At 46.3% G+C, this 15,322-nt stretch overlaps 2 protein-coding genes across 7 annotated transcripts in view; both read right to left on the reverse strand.

The window, feature by feature from the left end:
* LOC146190537 (NPC intracellular cholesterol transporter 1-like) overlaps positions 1–12,975 on the reverse strand; it is a 104,160-nt gene extending 91,185 nt beyond the window's left edge. For all 6 annotated transcript variants that reach the window (XM_084600939.1, XM_084600938.1, XM_084600937.1 and 3 more), the window contains exon 1: positions 12,555–12,975. In XM_084600939.1, coding sequence (XP_084457065.1) covers positions 12,555–12,713 — 159 coding nt within the window. In that variant the 5' untranslated portion in view covers positions 12,714–12,975. The remainder of the gene's footprint in view (positions 1–12,554) is intronic.
* A 371-nt stretch (positions 12,976–13,346) lies between these two features.
* On the reverse strand, positions 13,347–14,348 carry LOC146190538 (SRR1-like protein). The gene has a single exon (XM_084600940.1). The coding sequence runs from the start codon at positions 14,262–14,264 to the stop codon at positions 13,422–13,424; it is 843 nt and encodes a 280-aa protein (XP_084457066.1). The 5' UTR covers positions 14,265–14,348; the 3' UTR covers positions 13,347–13,421.
* Between the last annotated feature and the right edge of the window lie 974 nt (positions 14,349–15,322).

Below are 15,322 nucleotides of genomic sequence, written 5' to 3' on the forward strand. Positions count from 1 at the left end.
TGAAGACAAGTCCGCCATGCTGTAGCCGTCAGTTTCGAACACTGAAAGCGACAGGCTTCCAAACAGCGTACCTAAGAGACGATTTTTTTTTTTTGTCTCCAATAAAATAACGAGAAAAAAGAAAAGGTCCAAGGAGAGGCCGAGCAAAAACTCCGTACAATTACTGTCCTCAGTTAAATTGTTTCGAGGGCTTTTTCTGGCTATGCTGACGAATTCCAGCAACAAAGAACCCGTTTATTGGCAAGAAAATTGGATTGAAATATCTCCCTGCCCATCGTGACGACCCCGCCAAAGAGAACGGTTTCAAGCCTCTACTCCATTTCTTGTTTTGTTGTTGCCAATCCCTCAAAGCGTGCCCAGGGGCAGGAAGCTCTCAATAGTTTCGGTTTCGATCACTTCAGAGCACCTGGTGACTGGAAGGAAACTGGCGTTTAAAATGAAATGACTTCCTGTGCACACACATACGCGGCGCGACAACCTGCGGCGGTGGCCGCCTTGTCTAGGGCGCCAGCATCAGAAGTACTTTTTCGCCGCGCTCGAGGACGAATTTTTCTTTTCTGCTTGATACCATTGCTAGGAAAAGGATTCAGAAGGCTTTCGTCCGGCCGCTATGATGAAAGGAGTTAGCGTCTCGAAAGCAGGGAAATGGTTCCTATGGAAGTTTCCCACCCCTGTCCTGCCTTCTTTTCGAATAAAGCTGTTTAAAGCATGCGCTCGGCCCGTCTTCTCTTGCGACTCTTTTTGCCCATCAGATTATAAAAGCTCGGTTCCAGTGAAAGCTAGTGGTCTTATGATTACAACGTGATGCCTATAGATGCAGGCCAACTCCTACCGGTCCACTGCGTCCCTTTAAAGAAATTTTCAAGACTACCGTAAATCGCCATTGGAAGGAAGAGATATTTGACAACCCGTCTCGGTTCCAAAGGCGATCGTATGTTCATGCACCTTTATTTTCCTATTACATACATACCTCTGCTCGACAGCTAGCACGGCGGGCCCTGTCCACCACTTCCATAGGCGCGACAGCGTCACGGGTATTCATCACGAACGGCGGGCCACCGACGCCACCTTCATCACCACAGGCGCCGACGGGTACCGACGGGGTGATCGTGGCGCCGTCACGTGGGCCGGGAGTTAAAAATCACGCGACGCGTGATACGTACACACACACACACTCTGGGACTCGGCAGGTCACCTCACATCGAGCTCGCGATGCGTACAAAACAATCGGTTCGTCGGACGGCGATTAGCGGGCGAAAAACGCCGGGGTGCCCGCAGCGGTTTTAACTATCGCTGCATTATCACCCAGCGTGGCCACATCTGCTCAAAAAAGCAATCAGTTAGGCGTCTACAGGGGTCAATGCACAGCAGCTTTGCAATCTTTTTTTTTTTTTTTTCGGCGAGTACCCTTTCCCCGGCAATTTCCTGTTTTCACTCATTTTCGCTTTACTTATGTTCCTCGTCCGCGCTCGTGATTTACGACGGCGCATGCTGCTACGATAGGGATAACCTCGAAATCCACTGCCGCACGTCTCCACCCGTCCCGCAACTCGGGCGGGTAGGTATACGTGACAGCAGTCGCCCCTCGCTATGGTGGCTAGAAGGCATACCCTCGCCAGTATCAGTTGCTTCGCCACCCTGCGTCGCGTCTATATCAAATCGCAGACGCTGTAGTCGACGCAGCCTGTGAAGCGCGCTTGAAAATGTATTGTTAAATACTCCGTTTTCAAGAAAATTGGGCGTTGGCGTTGACGACGTTGTGTGCGAAAAATACAGGGTTCGCCTGCGGCAGTTGGCTGGCCGAACACTGATGTGTGGATGGTGGTGGTGCACATGGGCGAGTTTTGCAGCTGGCGCTGCACAGATGGCGCTGCCGAGGCGGGAATTTTAAACTCTTCAGGGCCCTTGAATCCCCAGGGCCTTATCTCTGGCAGTCGGTCTTTCACAGCTCACGAACGTGGGCTAATGAGCACGTTAAGGATAGTAATAAAGAGAGTAGCGAAGCACACGTATGGGAACGAAGATCCGCGATTAGAGCCGCAAACGGAAGTCATTACGCCGTCGAGTCGTGACCGTAAAGCGGGCCCAATAAGTGCAAGTGTCAAGTTTTTGTGGTCTGATGTACGAGCCTCCATTGACATATAAACACAGGTCTTACGGCGGGAATCACTACGGCCAAATTCCTCCATTTTTCACTCATTAATAAACTTTTTTTTTTACATCACTAGCGGCTCGGCTCGCACGTGTCGTCATTGACGCCGTGTTAAAACGCCGGAAATAGCTCTCGCACTGCTGGGTGGCAACAGGCCGGCTAGAAAAACGGCCAGGTTTCCAAAATGGCGGCCACTACCGGCGCGGCGGGGGAAGCCGTCTATGCGCGCGTACTGCCACTTCCTGTATTAACCCGTACGCTCAGAACGACCTCGTATAAGGAAACACACAGTGACAGGTTTGACAGACAGGCCGAACAAAAAGGTTATCGGCGTTCAAGCTGCACTACTGCAGCAACTTCCTAAAGCGCGTGATTCCCGACTGCCACGTCTCTCTCCACACGGTTTGTAGGGGACGACTACATTACTTGGCGAAATTAGTATTAAGTGACGTGCTCTTCCTTTTACCGTCGGGGTGTTTAAGAATTCGCACTCAGGTGCTTCAGACATAACTAGCTAACATGTCAGCGCTGGCACCTGAGGGCTTTATTCTCTCTGTCGTCAATGAAAATTTAGAAGATATTCACATTTTCCTCCTGGTCGCGGAACTTTCTGCGTAACGCTAGGGCAAACTTCGCACGTCGCCTAAACTGACTGCGCCGTGGCGTCGCATCGATTGGCGGGCACCGCCTTCTACGAGAATCGAGATAGGCATTGTTCATTGCACACGCCTAGCTAGCCTCGAAAGAACACGCGCAAAAGACCCACGACAGCCTAGCACCTCAGGCTAAATCACGCATTTTGTGACTGAGAACTGATTGTTTAACTGCACTTCAAGTATTACTTTATGAATGCAAGCTTGTAGCCCTCTGGCCAGCACTGACGGTTCTGGCTGCAGCTGGTTCTGTCCCTATTCGAAACATTTAAAGGAGCCTGGAAGAGCTCAACAAACTCCCCCGCTCCCTGGACATTGACAGACATTGAAAGGTCATTGGGCTAGACACGTGGAGCTTCAGGGGAAAGGGGGGTCGTTAGGGTCGTCTAATGCAACAGTTAAGATTGGCTTGGTTTATGGGATTCAACGCCCCAAGCCGACTCGGCCTACGAAGGACGCCGTAGCCGACGGCAATGGATAACCCCCACCACCTGGGGTTATTTAGCGTACACTGAAAACGCGCAGCACACGGGCGCTTTGCGCTTCGCCTTCATCAAAGCGCGGACGCCGCGGCCGGGTTCGAACCCGGGTCCCCGGATCAGTAGTTTAATGTAACAGTTAATACGGCCCTGCCACAAAAGAGCCATTTGAAAGGAACACACAGACGCGAAGTTTCCACAAAAGGGGCACAGTTATTCGTGGATTACGTGTGACAGTGTGACACTCGTGTGACCAGCTGCACTGTTGATTGACGGTTCGACTCTCAATCGGAGGCTGGCGCAAAGTTCAAATAGCAGTTTTGCGCTAGATCGCATGCAGATCTGAACACAGTCAGTGAGAAAATATGGAGGCCAGAAATCTTTGCCCCAAAACCGCTGAGAAACCGGTTTGACTGGGATGTACGTGAAGCATGCGTGGGGGGAGAATCCGCATCTTCTTCCTGTGTTATGAGCACAGCCCAGTCTCCAATATGGCAGCAGCCTTTGGCCAATTTTGAAAAGGTCTATACACCGTCCCTGAAGAATTTCAACGGGCTCCTTATGCTGCCGCATAAAAACTATGGACAGCCGAGCGAAAACTAGCCAAGTACAGCCAACACAGTCGGAAACAACTCAGTGTTAAGTGGCTCTTAAAAGAGGCCCTACAACAAGGAAGTTATATAAAATTATGTAGTGGTCACCTCACACACACCAATGAAAGCGGGTTAAGTCGGCGGCAGCCACTTCTACATATATAGCTTATTCACGTGACGTCATTGCAGCTGTACTGGCAACCATGGCACGCACAATGCAACGTTGGAGAGGGGGAAATAAAGAGAGAGCCCACGGCGAATCATGACACGGCGTATGTGAAATCCGAGCTCTGGTTGGACGGCGTTGCAAACGGCGTCTCAAGTGTCCGACAAATGAACAGCAGGGAGGACGCCGGTAGACCGGCGCCGAAACGCGTTGGTAACATTTTTTGTGTGCTTTTAGCTTCGAACCTCCAAACGTTATGGCGTCTCCACAGTACAGGGTTGCCACAACTGCCGCCTGCTAAACCTGATAGTGAATAAGATCTATACGTTTAGCCAAGTGGCCGAACGTCATGGCGTCGCGGTTCTACCCATATCATGGAGACGCGAATCTCTAAGTGTGAAAGAAAAATGAAAACAATTTTGGCGACCCTTGAAACGACTTAAGCTTACCAGCAACTGGTTATTATAGCTGTGGAATTAACCGAGAAGAGAACCGGTCGACACCAGTACAGTCTATGTAACGCCGAAAAAATGCTTTACTACACATACGAAGACACGTGCTCAGCGATTATTTCGCATAAATCGGTGACGATATTTTTATTTTTGCAGGCGTGCGAGACGCTTTTGCGTGAAAGTTTACAAAAATTTGATTTTTATATCGAATATTTCTCTCCCATAGTGACGATAAATGACAGACCTGGATGAAGCGCGACAAAAACTGTCAAGGCATGCCTCCGTCGAGTAGAACTCGAAGGAGTGGAACTGGAAAAGGAAGCCCAGTCAAAGTTACGGTGAACCGACGTTACATGCTACCGCACTACGCCAGCGATCAGATTCGATATCTCCGTCTTCAGCTAGCTCGTTTCGTCATTTCTTTTGCTCCACCCGAGAGAAGACAGACGGCGAAAAGATATACACTTCTGCGCTTACACAGCGATATGCGGTGACAAGACGTCCAGCTGCATAAGTTGGAGTGTTCCGGGAATACTGAAGCTTCGTCGCATGCCGAGCGTCGGGTGTCTGCGTCATCATTTGCCTTTTTTTTTTTTTTACAGTTGGCCCAACTGTTGGCATTTTTTTTTTTTTTTTTTACAGTTGGCCCAACTGTTGGCAAGAGTCTCGCACAATCTCTGCACGCGTAAAAAGCCAGAGTGCCGGCATAACAATGCATTCAAGTTTCATCGTTCAAAAAGCAATTAAATTTTACTCGGTTTGGTTTGTGGGGTTTAACGTCCCAAAGCGGCTCAGGCTACGAGAGACGCCGTAGTGGAGGACTCAGGAAATTTCGACCACCTGGGGTTCTTTAAAGTGCACTGACATCGCACAGCACACGGGCGCCTTGCTTTTCGCCTCCATCGAAGAGCGGCCGCCGAGGCCTGGATTCGATCCCGCGCCCTTGGGAACAGTAGTCAAGTGCCGTAACCACTGCGCCACCCCGGCGGGGCTAAATTTTATTCGGTCACATGCTATGCGAAATGCAGCCGGAAGCTACATTGAAGTTTTTCCACGGTCAACACAAATATTTCGCTGCTAAATTAACCAAACCAAACCAAAAAAAAAAAAAAATGCGCGCGGCCAACTTTTTTTTTTTTTTTTTTTTTTTGCCTCTGAACAAGGCTAGATGTAATGAGCACATACTCAGCTAGTGACTCATGAGCGTCCCCAACGTTCTAAGGATCGTACGGGACCGGCGGTCGCTTTGCAGACACAATCCCACAGAGCAGATAACGGGCGACAGAAGACGTGCGTGACCGCGTCGTACGACCGCGATAACGAAACACGGCGGCGATGATGATGATGATGACGAATATGACAGCGTCCGCAGCCTTGTGCCAACGAGCGCACACACCGCTACTCCCAATTTTCAAGGCATGTAGTCTTGTAGCACCGTACCAGCGAGAAAAACGAGCAGGGGAAAGCAAAATGATTTGCATATTTCGGTGGAAAACGATTCTGCTTGAAAAGAAATCGAAAAGGCGCAAAATCACTCCAAAAGATAGCAGCATCGAAGGAAATGCAACCACCTCTGGATGGCCGCTCTGTGGCTGTCCAAATAAGCCTAACTGGGATAAAAAAGTGCTGACCAGCTAGGCCTAGCTTTTTCACATATGGGCGTCTGCCGCGCGAAGAAGCGGGGGGAACAAATCACTGACCCACCAGCGCAACATTTTGGTCCATGACCCCTTTCCCAAGCAGTTCACCCCAGAAGAGCGGAGCACGAGGTGGGGGAAAATCTAGTACGCTTTGGAAATCCGTATACCCGGCGGCGCCATGGATCGAATCTCGTACCTCCCGAATGCAAGGCAGATGCTGAGGAGGAGTCGGTGCCTGTTTCGAAGCCGCAGCAGAAAATCGAGGTTCGCTGATACAGGAAAAGGATAAAGTGGAACTTGTCACACAAGAATTTACCAGGCAACCAAGCAGACATATTGCTCAAAATGCTTGCTTCAAAACAATGGGCACAAAAGGTATGTAATTTCTTTTTTTTTTTTCCCACAAAAACCTCAGTAACATCAACCAAAGTGTTCTGCAGTCGATAACTGCCCCAACTTCAAGAGACGCTACATTGACGGTTCAAAGTATGCACTCTATCTCTACACCCGTAAAACCTAATAATGCACTGAGGCCACATTCGAAAAGCCTCCTGTGGCAGTATAAAGACTGCTACTGGCCACACAGGCTCCAGTGAAAGGTGCATTTCCAAGGTCATATAATCAGAGTGCAGATAAAAAGCTAGATAGACCTGAGAGTATCAAAAGATTTCAAGACATACAGTTCCCTGTTAACACATGTATAACAACCTACTTATATATGCTGCTAGTCGAATTTACAAGGATGCATATGCAACAGACAAAAGAATTCAGGGCCAAATGATTGGACTGGTGTACAGGAAATGCGAAAGCATAGGCCATTCCAACCCTGCTTGTCTAGCAATGAAAGGTACATGAAAGACTGACAATATTTAATTCATAACGTGATTAGCACTGTCAAACTGACGGCAGAGATTTGTTGCATTTCAATGTTGTAACAGTGGCAGCAGAAGCTTCTTCAAGATGGCTACTTTGTAATGACGATTAACTGTCTTAGAGTGCTGCTATTATGTAAAGAAAGTTGTTGCTAACGTTCCGATATGTGCTGGCCCTATAAGGACCCTCAACTATCACACTGAACAAACATTCCTGCTGACCAAAGCGCACAGGTTAGAGTCCCTGCATGTTAGAGTCCCTTTTAGTCAAATTCCTTTCTTTCGTTCACATATAACTGGGGCTCAGGCCACACTGACAGACAATTTTTGCCAACATGTGTCCTTCTTATGCTTTTGCATTCAAAATAGAATGAGGTGGCAGGATCATAAAACCTCGATGCACATTAATATCAACACAAAGTTACACTTCACACCTGTTTCCAGGCTACACATAAATTGGGCATGTTACCAAATGTGAATCAGCGACCTGAACTAATTCATGGTATATCAACCTAAACAAGGAAGAAGCTAACAGTAAAGCTGTAAAAGCACATATGTGTTTATTTTCTGCAAATAGTTAACGCAGGAACGTTAAGTATACTGACATTCTGAATTTGAATATATAAGACCATACCGCAAAAAAATTACAAGGCCAGGAAATAGTCTTGTTCAATAATTAGTTACTGGCAGCAGCTTTGGAGCAATGAAACGAGAGTTTTGGAGCATGTTTCTAAAGTCAAATGCTTTAACAACTGCATTTTTTTGTTCCTGACAAGCAAAACACCGGTTTTGATTCTTTTTTATTCACCGTTCAATGCACTGCTGACTATGCACGCATCTCTGGGAAGACAAGCCGAACAGCCAGCACATGTACAGATGCTTAAAATAACACAAATGACCTGAGTAACAGCTTACATCAGACTAGGAGCAAATGGAATGCTTGATCCTGCACTTCATACCTGAACATAAGCTTGACTAAAAGCTTTTGACTATTCTGACTCTACATATTCAAACGTGGAGTCTACTGCTATGATTCACTCCAGCACCACCACTCATTTGGAGTTCACATACATGAGCAGCACATTTCCACTACCTATCCAATGCATATACATTCTGATCCCAAACCTGTGCCGATAAATTTCTGGGCACTGGTGATTTGTGCCTTCAGGAGGGATAGAGGGCACTCAAAGGTAACGTTTTCCTCATTCAGGTTCCTTAGTTCATGGCCTTTGACCAGAGGCTCACAATGTTTTCGCTTGAGCAATGCTGAGGCTACATTAATTTCAACATGTTAGCGACAGGCCCTATACAGCTTTTCAACACCCTTGAAACTTTTAAAGTGATTGGCATCTTTGTGGAGTGACCCCCCAAACGCCTAAAGTATGCTTTTGTCTGACGTAGGCTTGACACACTTGTTAACAAATCGGCTCGGTCGTGAAGTACCTGTTTGTTTTCACAGCAGAACCAAAAGAACAACCCATGCTGTTTTTCGCCACCAGGCAAACTAAACTCCCTAACGGCTCAAGGTTACCTATGGTGACATGGCTGCTTCACTCACTGCTGTCCCTTCCCTCATCACTGGCAATTCAAAAGGCTGGGAGAAGGTGCTATATGTGATGTGCACAGAGCATTTTTTCACAAAATAACTGAATTGCCTCCAATCACTAGTGCTTTGTTTTAAAATTTACTTGTGAACAAACATTTATTGTGCTAAAGCAAAGTGGAGTTCTGGGCCTGTTGGTAGGTCATCATTTACAGGGAGGCTTAGCACGAGTCAGACGAGGACAAGAGAGGGACATAAGACGAGCGCGAACTTGCAACTGAAAGTGGAAGCAAAAACGTGTCCGAGCTCGAGGAACTGTGTACGCATGCACAGCTATGCTCTACGCACTTCAAGTTTAACAAAATTTTATATTAGGCTCAGTGCAAGATGCATTAAAACTCTGCCAGTGGTGTGCTGCCATCATTTCAAGTATGGCGGCTCTTATTGGGTGTACATGCAACTCACAGCATGCCACCACCTTGTGCTTTGCATGGTCGCCTAATTGAACTGGATCAGATCCCTTCTGTTAAAGCTGTGCAATGGTCCGATATGTGTCAAAAAACCCCGTTTTACTAAATCTGACAGCAAAACATGGAGACAGCCAATCTGGAGCCCTTTTGGAGCAGCACTTCCAGCCCTGCAGGGTGCATACTACAGCAGTGACAAACCAAAATATAGAGCATGCTGCCTCTTCAGTCAAGATACCACGAAAGGTGATATTTTCTACAGCCTGAAGCCGTTTTAATGTGACCCACAATAATACTGGAATTTATTCAGGGGGTCAATCTTTTTCAATTTATTTACACCTACTCAGTATCGAAAAGATGACTGGACAATGGACAGGTTGAAAATGCACAGACATTATGACCCATGAATTTCTTCAGTATAGATATGGACAGCAATGACAATTAAAAGCTGACAGCCACAACATAGATGTGTCTCTTCCTGTGTTCCAGTTAAGGACACCACTGACAGGCAGCAGACAAGTGCAAATTGGTTTCTGGTGGCCTTGCTGGATTTGCAGTGGCATGCTTTACAGGCCCAAGTGTCTATTTGCTGCATTGCATTAATGACTGAACAAAGCTGCAGTGGGAGCCACTGCAGCTTCTACTGTCCTTAAAGCATCAGCCTCAGATGAATGAGCAGAGATATGTACAAGCATAGCAGACTGTGGGATGTGGACAGCTGTAATGAGAGACATCATCGCACCATATGATGATACTTCAGCGTTTCAAGTCCGCTGAGCACTTTATCTGAAGAGTCTATTTCTACTTGGCTGAATATGCTTGTAAATAGAATAGACTGTATCCGTTGCACTTATCTTATTTATTGACTGGCTGCTTCACGGATATTTTTTTTCTGAGGAACCAATTTAGAATAAATTCCACATACTTGATGTGCAGTTCCTAGTACTGATAGCAGATTGTGAATACCCAGCTACTGATTAATGAATTAATTTACACGAATTACACAAGATGATATGAGTGCATGTTAAAGAATTTCGGCTGGTTGAAATTTCTGGAGGCCTCAACTACGACGTCCCTCAATACCTAAGCTAACTTGAGATGTTAAACCCTAAAAAACAAAACCAAACCTCACTTTACACAATGGCTAGTTATACAGCTAGTCAAGCAATCAGCTTACTTAGCCAGACATGCCACATATAGCAAAAGCCAAGAATGTTACTGAAGCCGGCATGAAAACATTGTCAAGAAAATGAATTCTCGTAACTCGAAACACTCTGCAGGAAAACCAAATCCACATCGGTAAGTTGCGGAGAGGGGAAAAAAAAATTCCTACTTTTAGAAATCACATCCTAAGATTGATATTAAAGTCCTTATTAAAGCGACAGATCCGAAATATACCAAGGTTTCATGCAAATGGAAAACCTGCAATAAAAAATTGCAAGTTAATGCTTGATGCATGTTCTCCTCTGCCCAACATCGTTTTCTGCGCTTTCTTTCCTTATTACCCCAGTAGAAGAACCACATGACGACCCTTTTCAGAATGTGTGTTAGAATGGAGATGCACCTCACTTAATAGTACCTCTCTACCAAACACGACTAATCACATGCTGGCTTCAGCAGCACTATGTTTCAAGCTTTCACAGCAAATTAATTGTGTTACGGGTGCAGAATCCGACACGAATGAGCACTCCATGAAGTCAGAAGCTCTCAAAGGGCAGTTAACAGCAAAGCATCATGGCAATGCTAACCTGCTACTGCTTTGTGAAGCAAGCTTGCTTACGCTGTGCAGCAGGTAACCCAGAACATGAAGGCACTGGCAGCTCCACAATCTCAGTGGACCAACGAAGCTACTGTTCATTCAAACCAATAGCAATTCCTACTGGCTCGTTTGATCAAAGTGAAAAGCGCTGCTCTAACTGGTTACAGGTTTCAACAGGATTAGACACACACACAATCTTCGGCAATGAATCTGTGCAATGTACCGACAAAACACGAAAGACCCATGAATGTCGGGATTACTGTGTATACGTTATGACCTAACATACGTTCCCATCGATCGCTTCAGGAACGTAATACCTCTGTCACACGGTCAATTTCGATTTTAATTGAACTCGATCTGCATTGAGGTTTTCAAGAAGGATTGAAGCATCCCATGCTACACGGGCGTTTTCAATGAGCATTGAGAAATTTTCCTCATGTGCGCTACGAGGGTGTCGACGACAGCTTTTAAGTGTGCTTGAAATCTCAAGATCGATTGAGGAAACAGCTTGAAGTCAAGCAGGATCGAGCTCGATTGCACCTGAAATTTGCCGTGTGACAATCTCGATCTGCATAGAGTTGAATGCAGATCGAGTTCAATGAAGATCGAAATTGTCCCTGTGACAGAGGTATTAGAAGATTACGACAGCTGCTCCAACGGAAAGGATTGTAGAAAACGTCTAAGGTGAATGATGTCAAAAAAATCGACGGTGGTGCGGCCCAGAAACATCACGACCGGGTATGGGCACTCATCATTATGCAACAAGCACACAGAGAGAGAGAGGGAGAAAAAAAAAAAAGTAATACGCCTCGAAGACTGGCGACTACCATTTACCAACTGCGGCAGACGTCACTTTTACTGCCACCAGTTTTTTTTTTTTCCCTCCTGCATTATTTATTGCACACATTCCCCATAGGCTGTTGATATGCACTACGCGTCCTGTACACCTGAGGGTCCGCGATTTCGAAGCGAATCAAACGCTAGTAACACCACCTACTCGATGGTGAACGAAGCGAAAAAAATTTCAGCTTTGCTTTCGAAGTATTGCTGACGACAGACGGCACATTACCAAGCGACAGGAAAAGTACAAACGTAAAGGAACAGGTCATCAAATGCCAACCAGCGTCAAACAGTCAGCAAAATAAAAAGTGGATGCTCAAGAGTCGCAGCAATCGGCATAGCTAAATTGTTGCATAATGCGATAAATCAATACTGTCAATATCGCTGGCCTGCGCAACATTCCGAATCTGACTATTTTTGAAGTAGAATGGCATTTCAGAAAGATCTGCTTAACGAGGGTGAAATGTTTGGTAATGCAAATTTTTCTCCTGCATTTGTATTGCACAGTCGCGTCAAGCAGCTTGAAAAGCGGCATACGATGTCGTGTCATAGCACAAAACGACGCCGGCACTACAGGAGAATTCGGAAGAAGCTACAACGCCGACACATACCACAGTCTATGCTGTTCACAAATCCACCAGTTAAACCGGAGAAAAAGCCAAACACGTGATGACAGGACGACCTAAACAGCGACGGGCTGTGCTATGACGGACGTGAAACAGCGCTCAACTTGGCCATGTCTTATCTCCAGCCTTGCTAACGACAACAGCACGTCGCGGATACGCGTATGACAACCTCAGTACTCCTAAGTAGACATCTGGATAGCGCTTTGAATCGTGCCGCTACGCCAACGTACAAAACAGTTGGTAAAATTCGGTCAAAATAGAGCAGATTAGGCCTAGAAGCGAAACAGGGACGGCGACGTTTCTGTCACTTACCAATAGTACGAGGATGCAGGCGAAAATCCTTAGCAGGCTGGTGGGTCGTAAGCTGCCGTTATCCATTCTGTGCACGGGAGTGTCACTGAACGACGAGATTTTGCGACTCACAAACGAAACACCGAATAATTTAGAAGCCGTCCGCGAAGGCACCACCATCCTGAGGCGGGGAGTTGGCCGCTGCTGCTAGGCTTGGTTGCAGAGTCGGGGAGCTTCACCAACGCTTTGCGGGGGAAAACGGGGATGAGGCTAATGAAACAAATTTTGAATTAAAAAATAAGAAAAAGGTTAGTGATCTAAGGCTGGTCCGGCTATTGCATGACTGATACGCTGCAGGCACCCCCAGATCACAGCGATCGTCACAGACCACTCATCGCTGCCGCAGCGACTATGCTCGGCGCTCTGATGAACTCGGCAGCCACCTAGCGGCCTTCGCCCGAGATGACACACGCGAGACGAGGGAGAGGGGAGGCTGCGTCAGACCACATGACACAACTGCGCGTCGGCAGACGGACGGGAGGGCGGAGTAGCAGATCTCGTCGGCCTTGGGCAAGGAGGCGGTAGAAGCTGCAAGCGTGCCTGATGCCCCTGCATTGGTACTAAATACTAACCATAATTACACCACCGTACGGGCACCTTCGTCGCTTTGGACTGCGTCGTGCGCCATCGTCGCTGGTGCGACGTCAAACTTGCTAGGCCAGCAAGGACGTTGTCACTTGCCGCAGTTGAACCTCAAATTATGTGCATGGCGTTTCGTGCGATAAGGCCGGGAAGATAAAAACAGAGAACAAATCTGAATAAAGTGTTTATTTAGCACCCAAGGGCAGTGTTTACAACGATTCAACGCAGAACTGCAAAAACAAGCACTTAAATGTTGCACTTTTCATTTAAAGCCAAGATAATCTCATCGTCATCACTATACACAGGCTCGTCTTTCGAAGTCCACACATCTGTACGTAGCGCACTGGTGTCAAAAGTGTGCAAGGCAAGGTCATTAAACACGTCTGAGTACTTGAAATCGTTTGCAATAGCAAATTCCCGAACTGCCGGTCGCACGTTCACTAGAAAGGCACACTTTTTCCGAAGGCCAGCGTCCAACCTGTTCGTCCACATTGTGTCGAAGCTGTTCCCAAAAATGATAACATTCCCAAGTGAACTCACGTCCCAGTTTGCCCACAGAACACTATTGTAGAGAGGTGTTCCACAGTGCGGCATATAGAACAGTGTCCGATCCCGAACGCTGCGCTTCCCTTCTTCGTTCCTCTCCAGCACGGTGAATCCCTGCGACGTGAGGATTTTCCGCTCTCTCTCAGTGAAGGCTGGATCGTAGATTTCCACCGAAACAGGAGAAAAGTGCCGCCGAATACAGATGAGCAGAGCCAACTGGAACCTCGCATTGACGCAAGCAGCGAAGTTACCGAGACCGTAACAAATAATGTTACATACTTGCACATGCGTATCACCAGGTCCCCCTTGCCCCACTTTCAAGCGCTTCTTAAGCACATCGACCAAGTTTTCGAAGTACGCCGACGATTGCAGATCCGCTTCTGCCTCGGAGATGCGCCGAACCACGCTTTCGTGCGGGCCTTCGTCGTCCTCATTGGAAGCGGAGGCGACTAAACGCTTAGCTTCTTTAGCTTCTTTACTGCTAAGCTTTCCTCGCCTCTTCACAAGAGTAAAGCCACCTTCGATCATCACAGTCGAATTCATGTTGAGTTTACCTTAACGCACAGTTTGTGAAGGGACGATATCGCAGAACAACGACGCGAGATCTCTGGGCGGCGCCATGTTACTTTGACGATGCCGGTGCGTTCTCGCCAGTAGCGTGAGGCATAGGTTTCAGTTTCGAAATTTCGCTCGCGCTTTATTTTTGGCAGAACAAACAAAGTGCTATGTCGCTATGAGTCTTTATATATATATATATATATATATATATATATATATATATATATATATATATATATATATATATATATATATATATATATATATATATGTATATACTTGAAAAGAAACGGACGAGGTGAAGAACACTGTACTTATCTTTATGTTTCGGCCGGAGACCGACCTTCATATATATATATATATATATATATATATATATATATATATATATATATATATATATATATATAGATATATATATATATAATATACAACTATTTCTTGGAGTAGCAACATTTTTACTCCCAAATATACAAGCCTTTAAACTATCAACGAATAGAAGAATCTGTGTGGGATCACCATTTTCATTGTATATTCTATATCAAGCCGTGAGTCCATCTCCGCATCCAGTTTTCAATTTATTCTTTTGAACTTATTTTAGCTGGATTGTGTTTTTTTTTTGTTTGTTTTTTTCTACAGGCTCCGGAATACAGATAAATTCCAATAAATGTTGTGCCTAACGTACTAACTTTTGAATGGTTAGAGGTTTTCGGAATTCGGATCAGGCATGAACAGGATTCCCAACTCGCTACAGCGGTAAGAGGCCGTTAGGATGCACTAAGTTTCTGATGTCGTACCCCGTTTACGAATATGTATCTCAATTTGTGTAGTATTGCAGGTAAAGGTGTAGAGAGAATTTAAGGTCGTAGTTACGCGAATGACAGCGACGAGCAGCTCATGGTGGAAAATGCTTGTGCTCGACTCACGGCGGTAAGCGCGAATATGCCCCAGAGGAGCACACAAAGTAGAAGCAGGTTCAAGGCGACCAGTGAGAGACAAAATAATCGGAAAGGAAGTATATCAATAAACAGCACATGAATACA

This window comes from Amblyomma maculatum, chromosome 4 (assembly GCF_055883805.1).
Source record: "Amblyomma maculatum isolate TAMU_Amacu chromosome 4, ASM5588380v1, whole genome shotgun sequence".
NCBI classification, from domain to species: Eukaryota; Metazoa; Arthropoda; class Arachnida; order Ixodida; family Ixodidae; genus Amblyomma; species Amblyomma maculatum.

What these genes read in the sequence shown, in the direction of transcription:
- LOC146190538 (XM_084600940.1), bottom strand. Translation starts at nt 14,264, where the DNA reads ATGAATTCGACTGTGATGATCGAAGGTGGCTTTACTCTTGTGAAGAGG.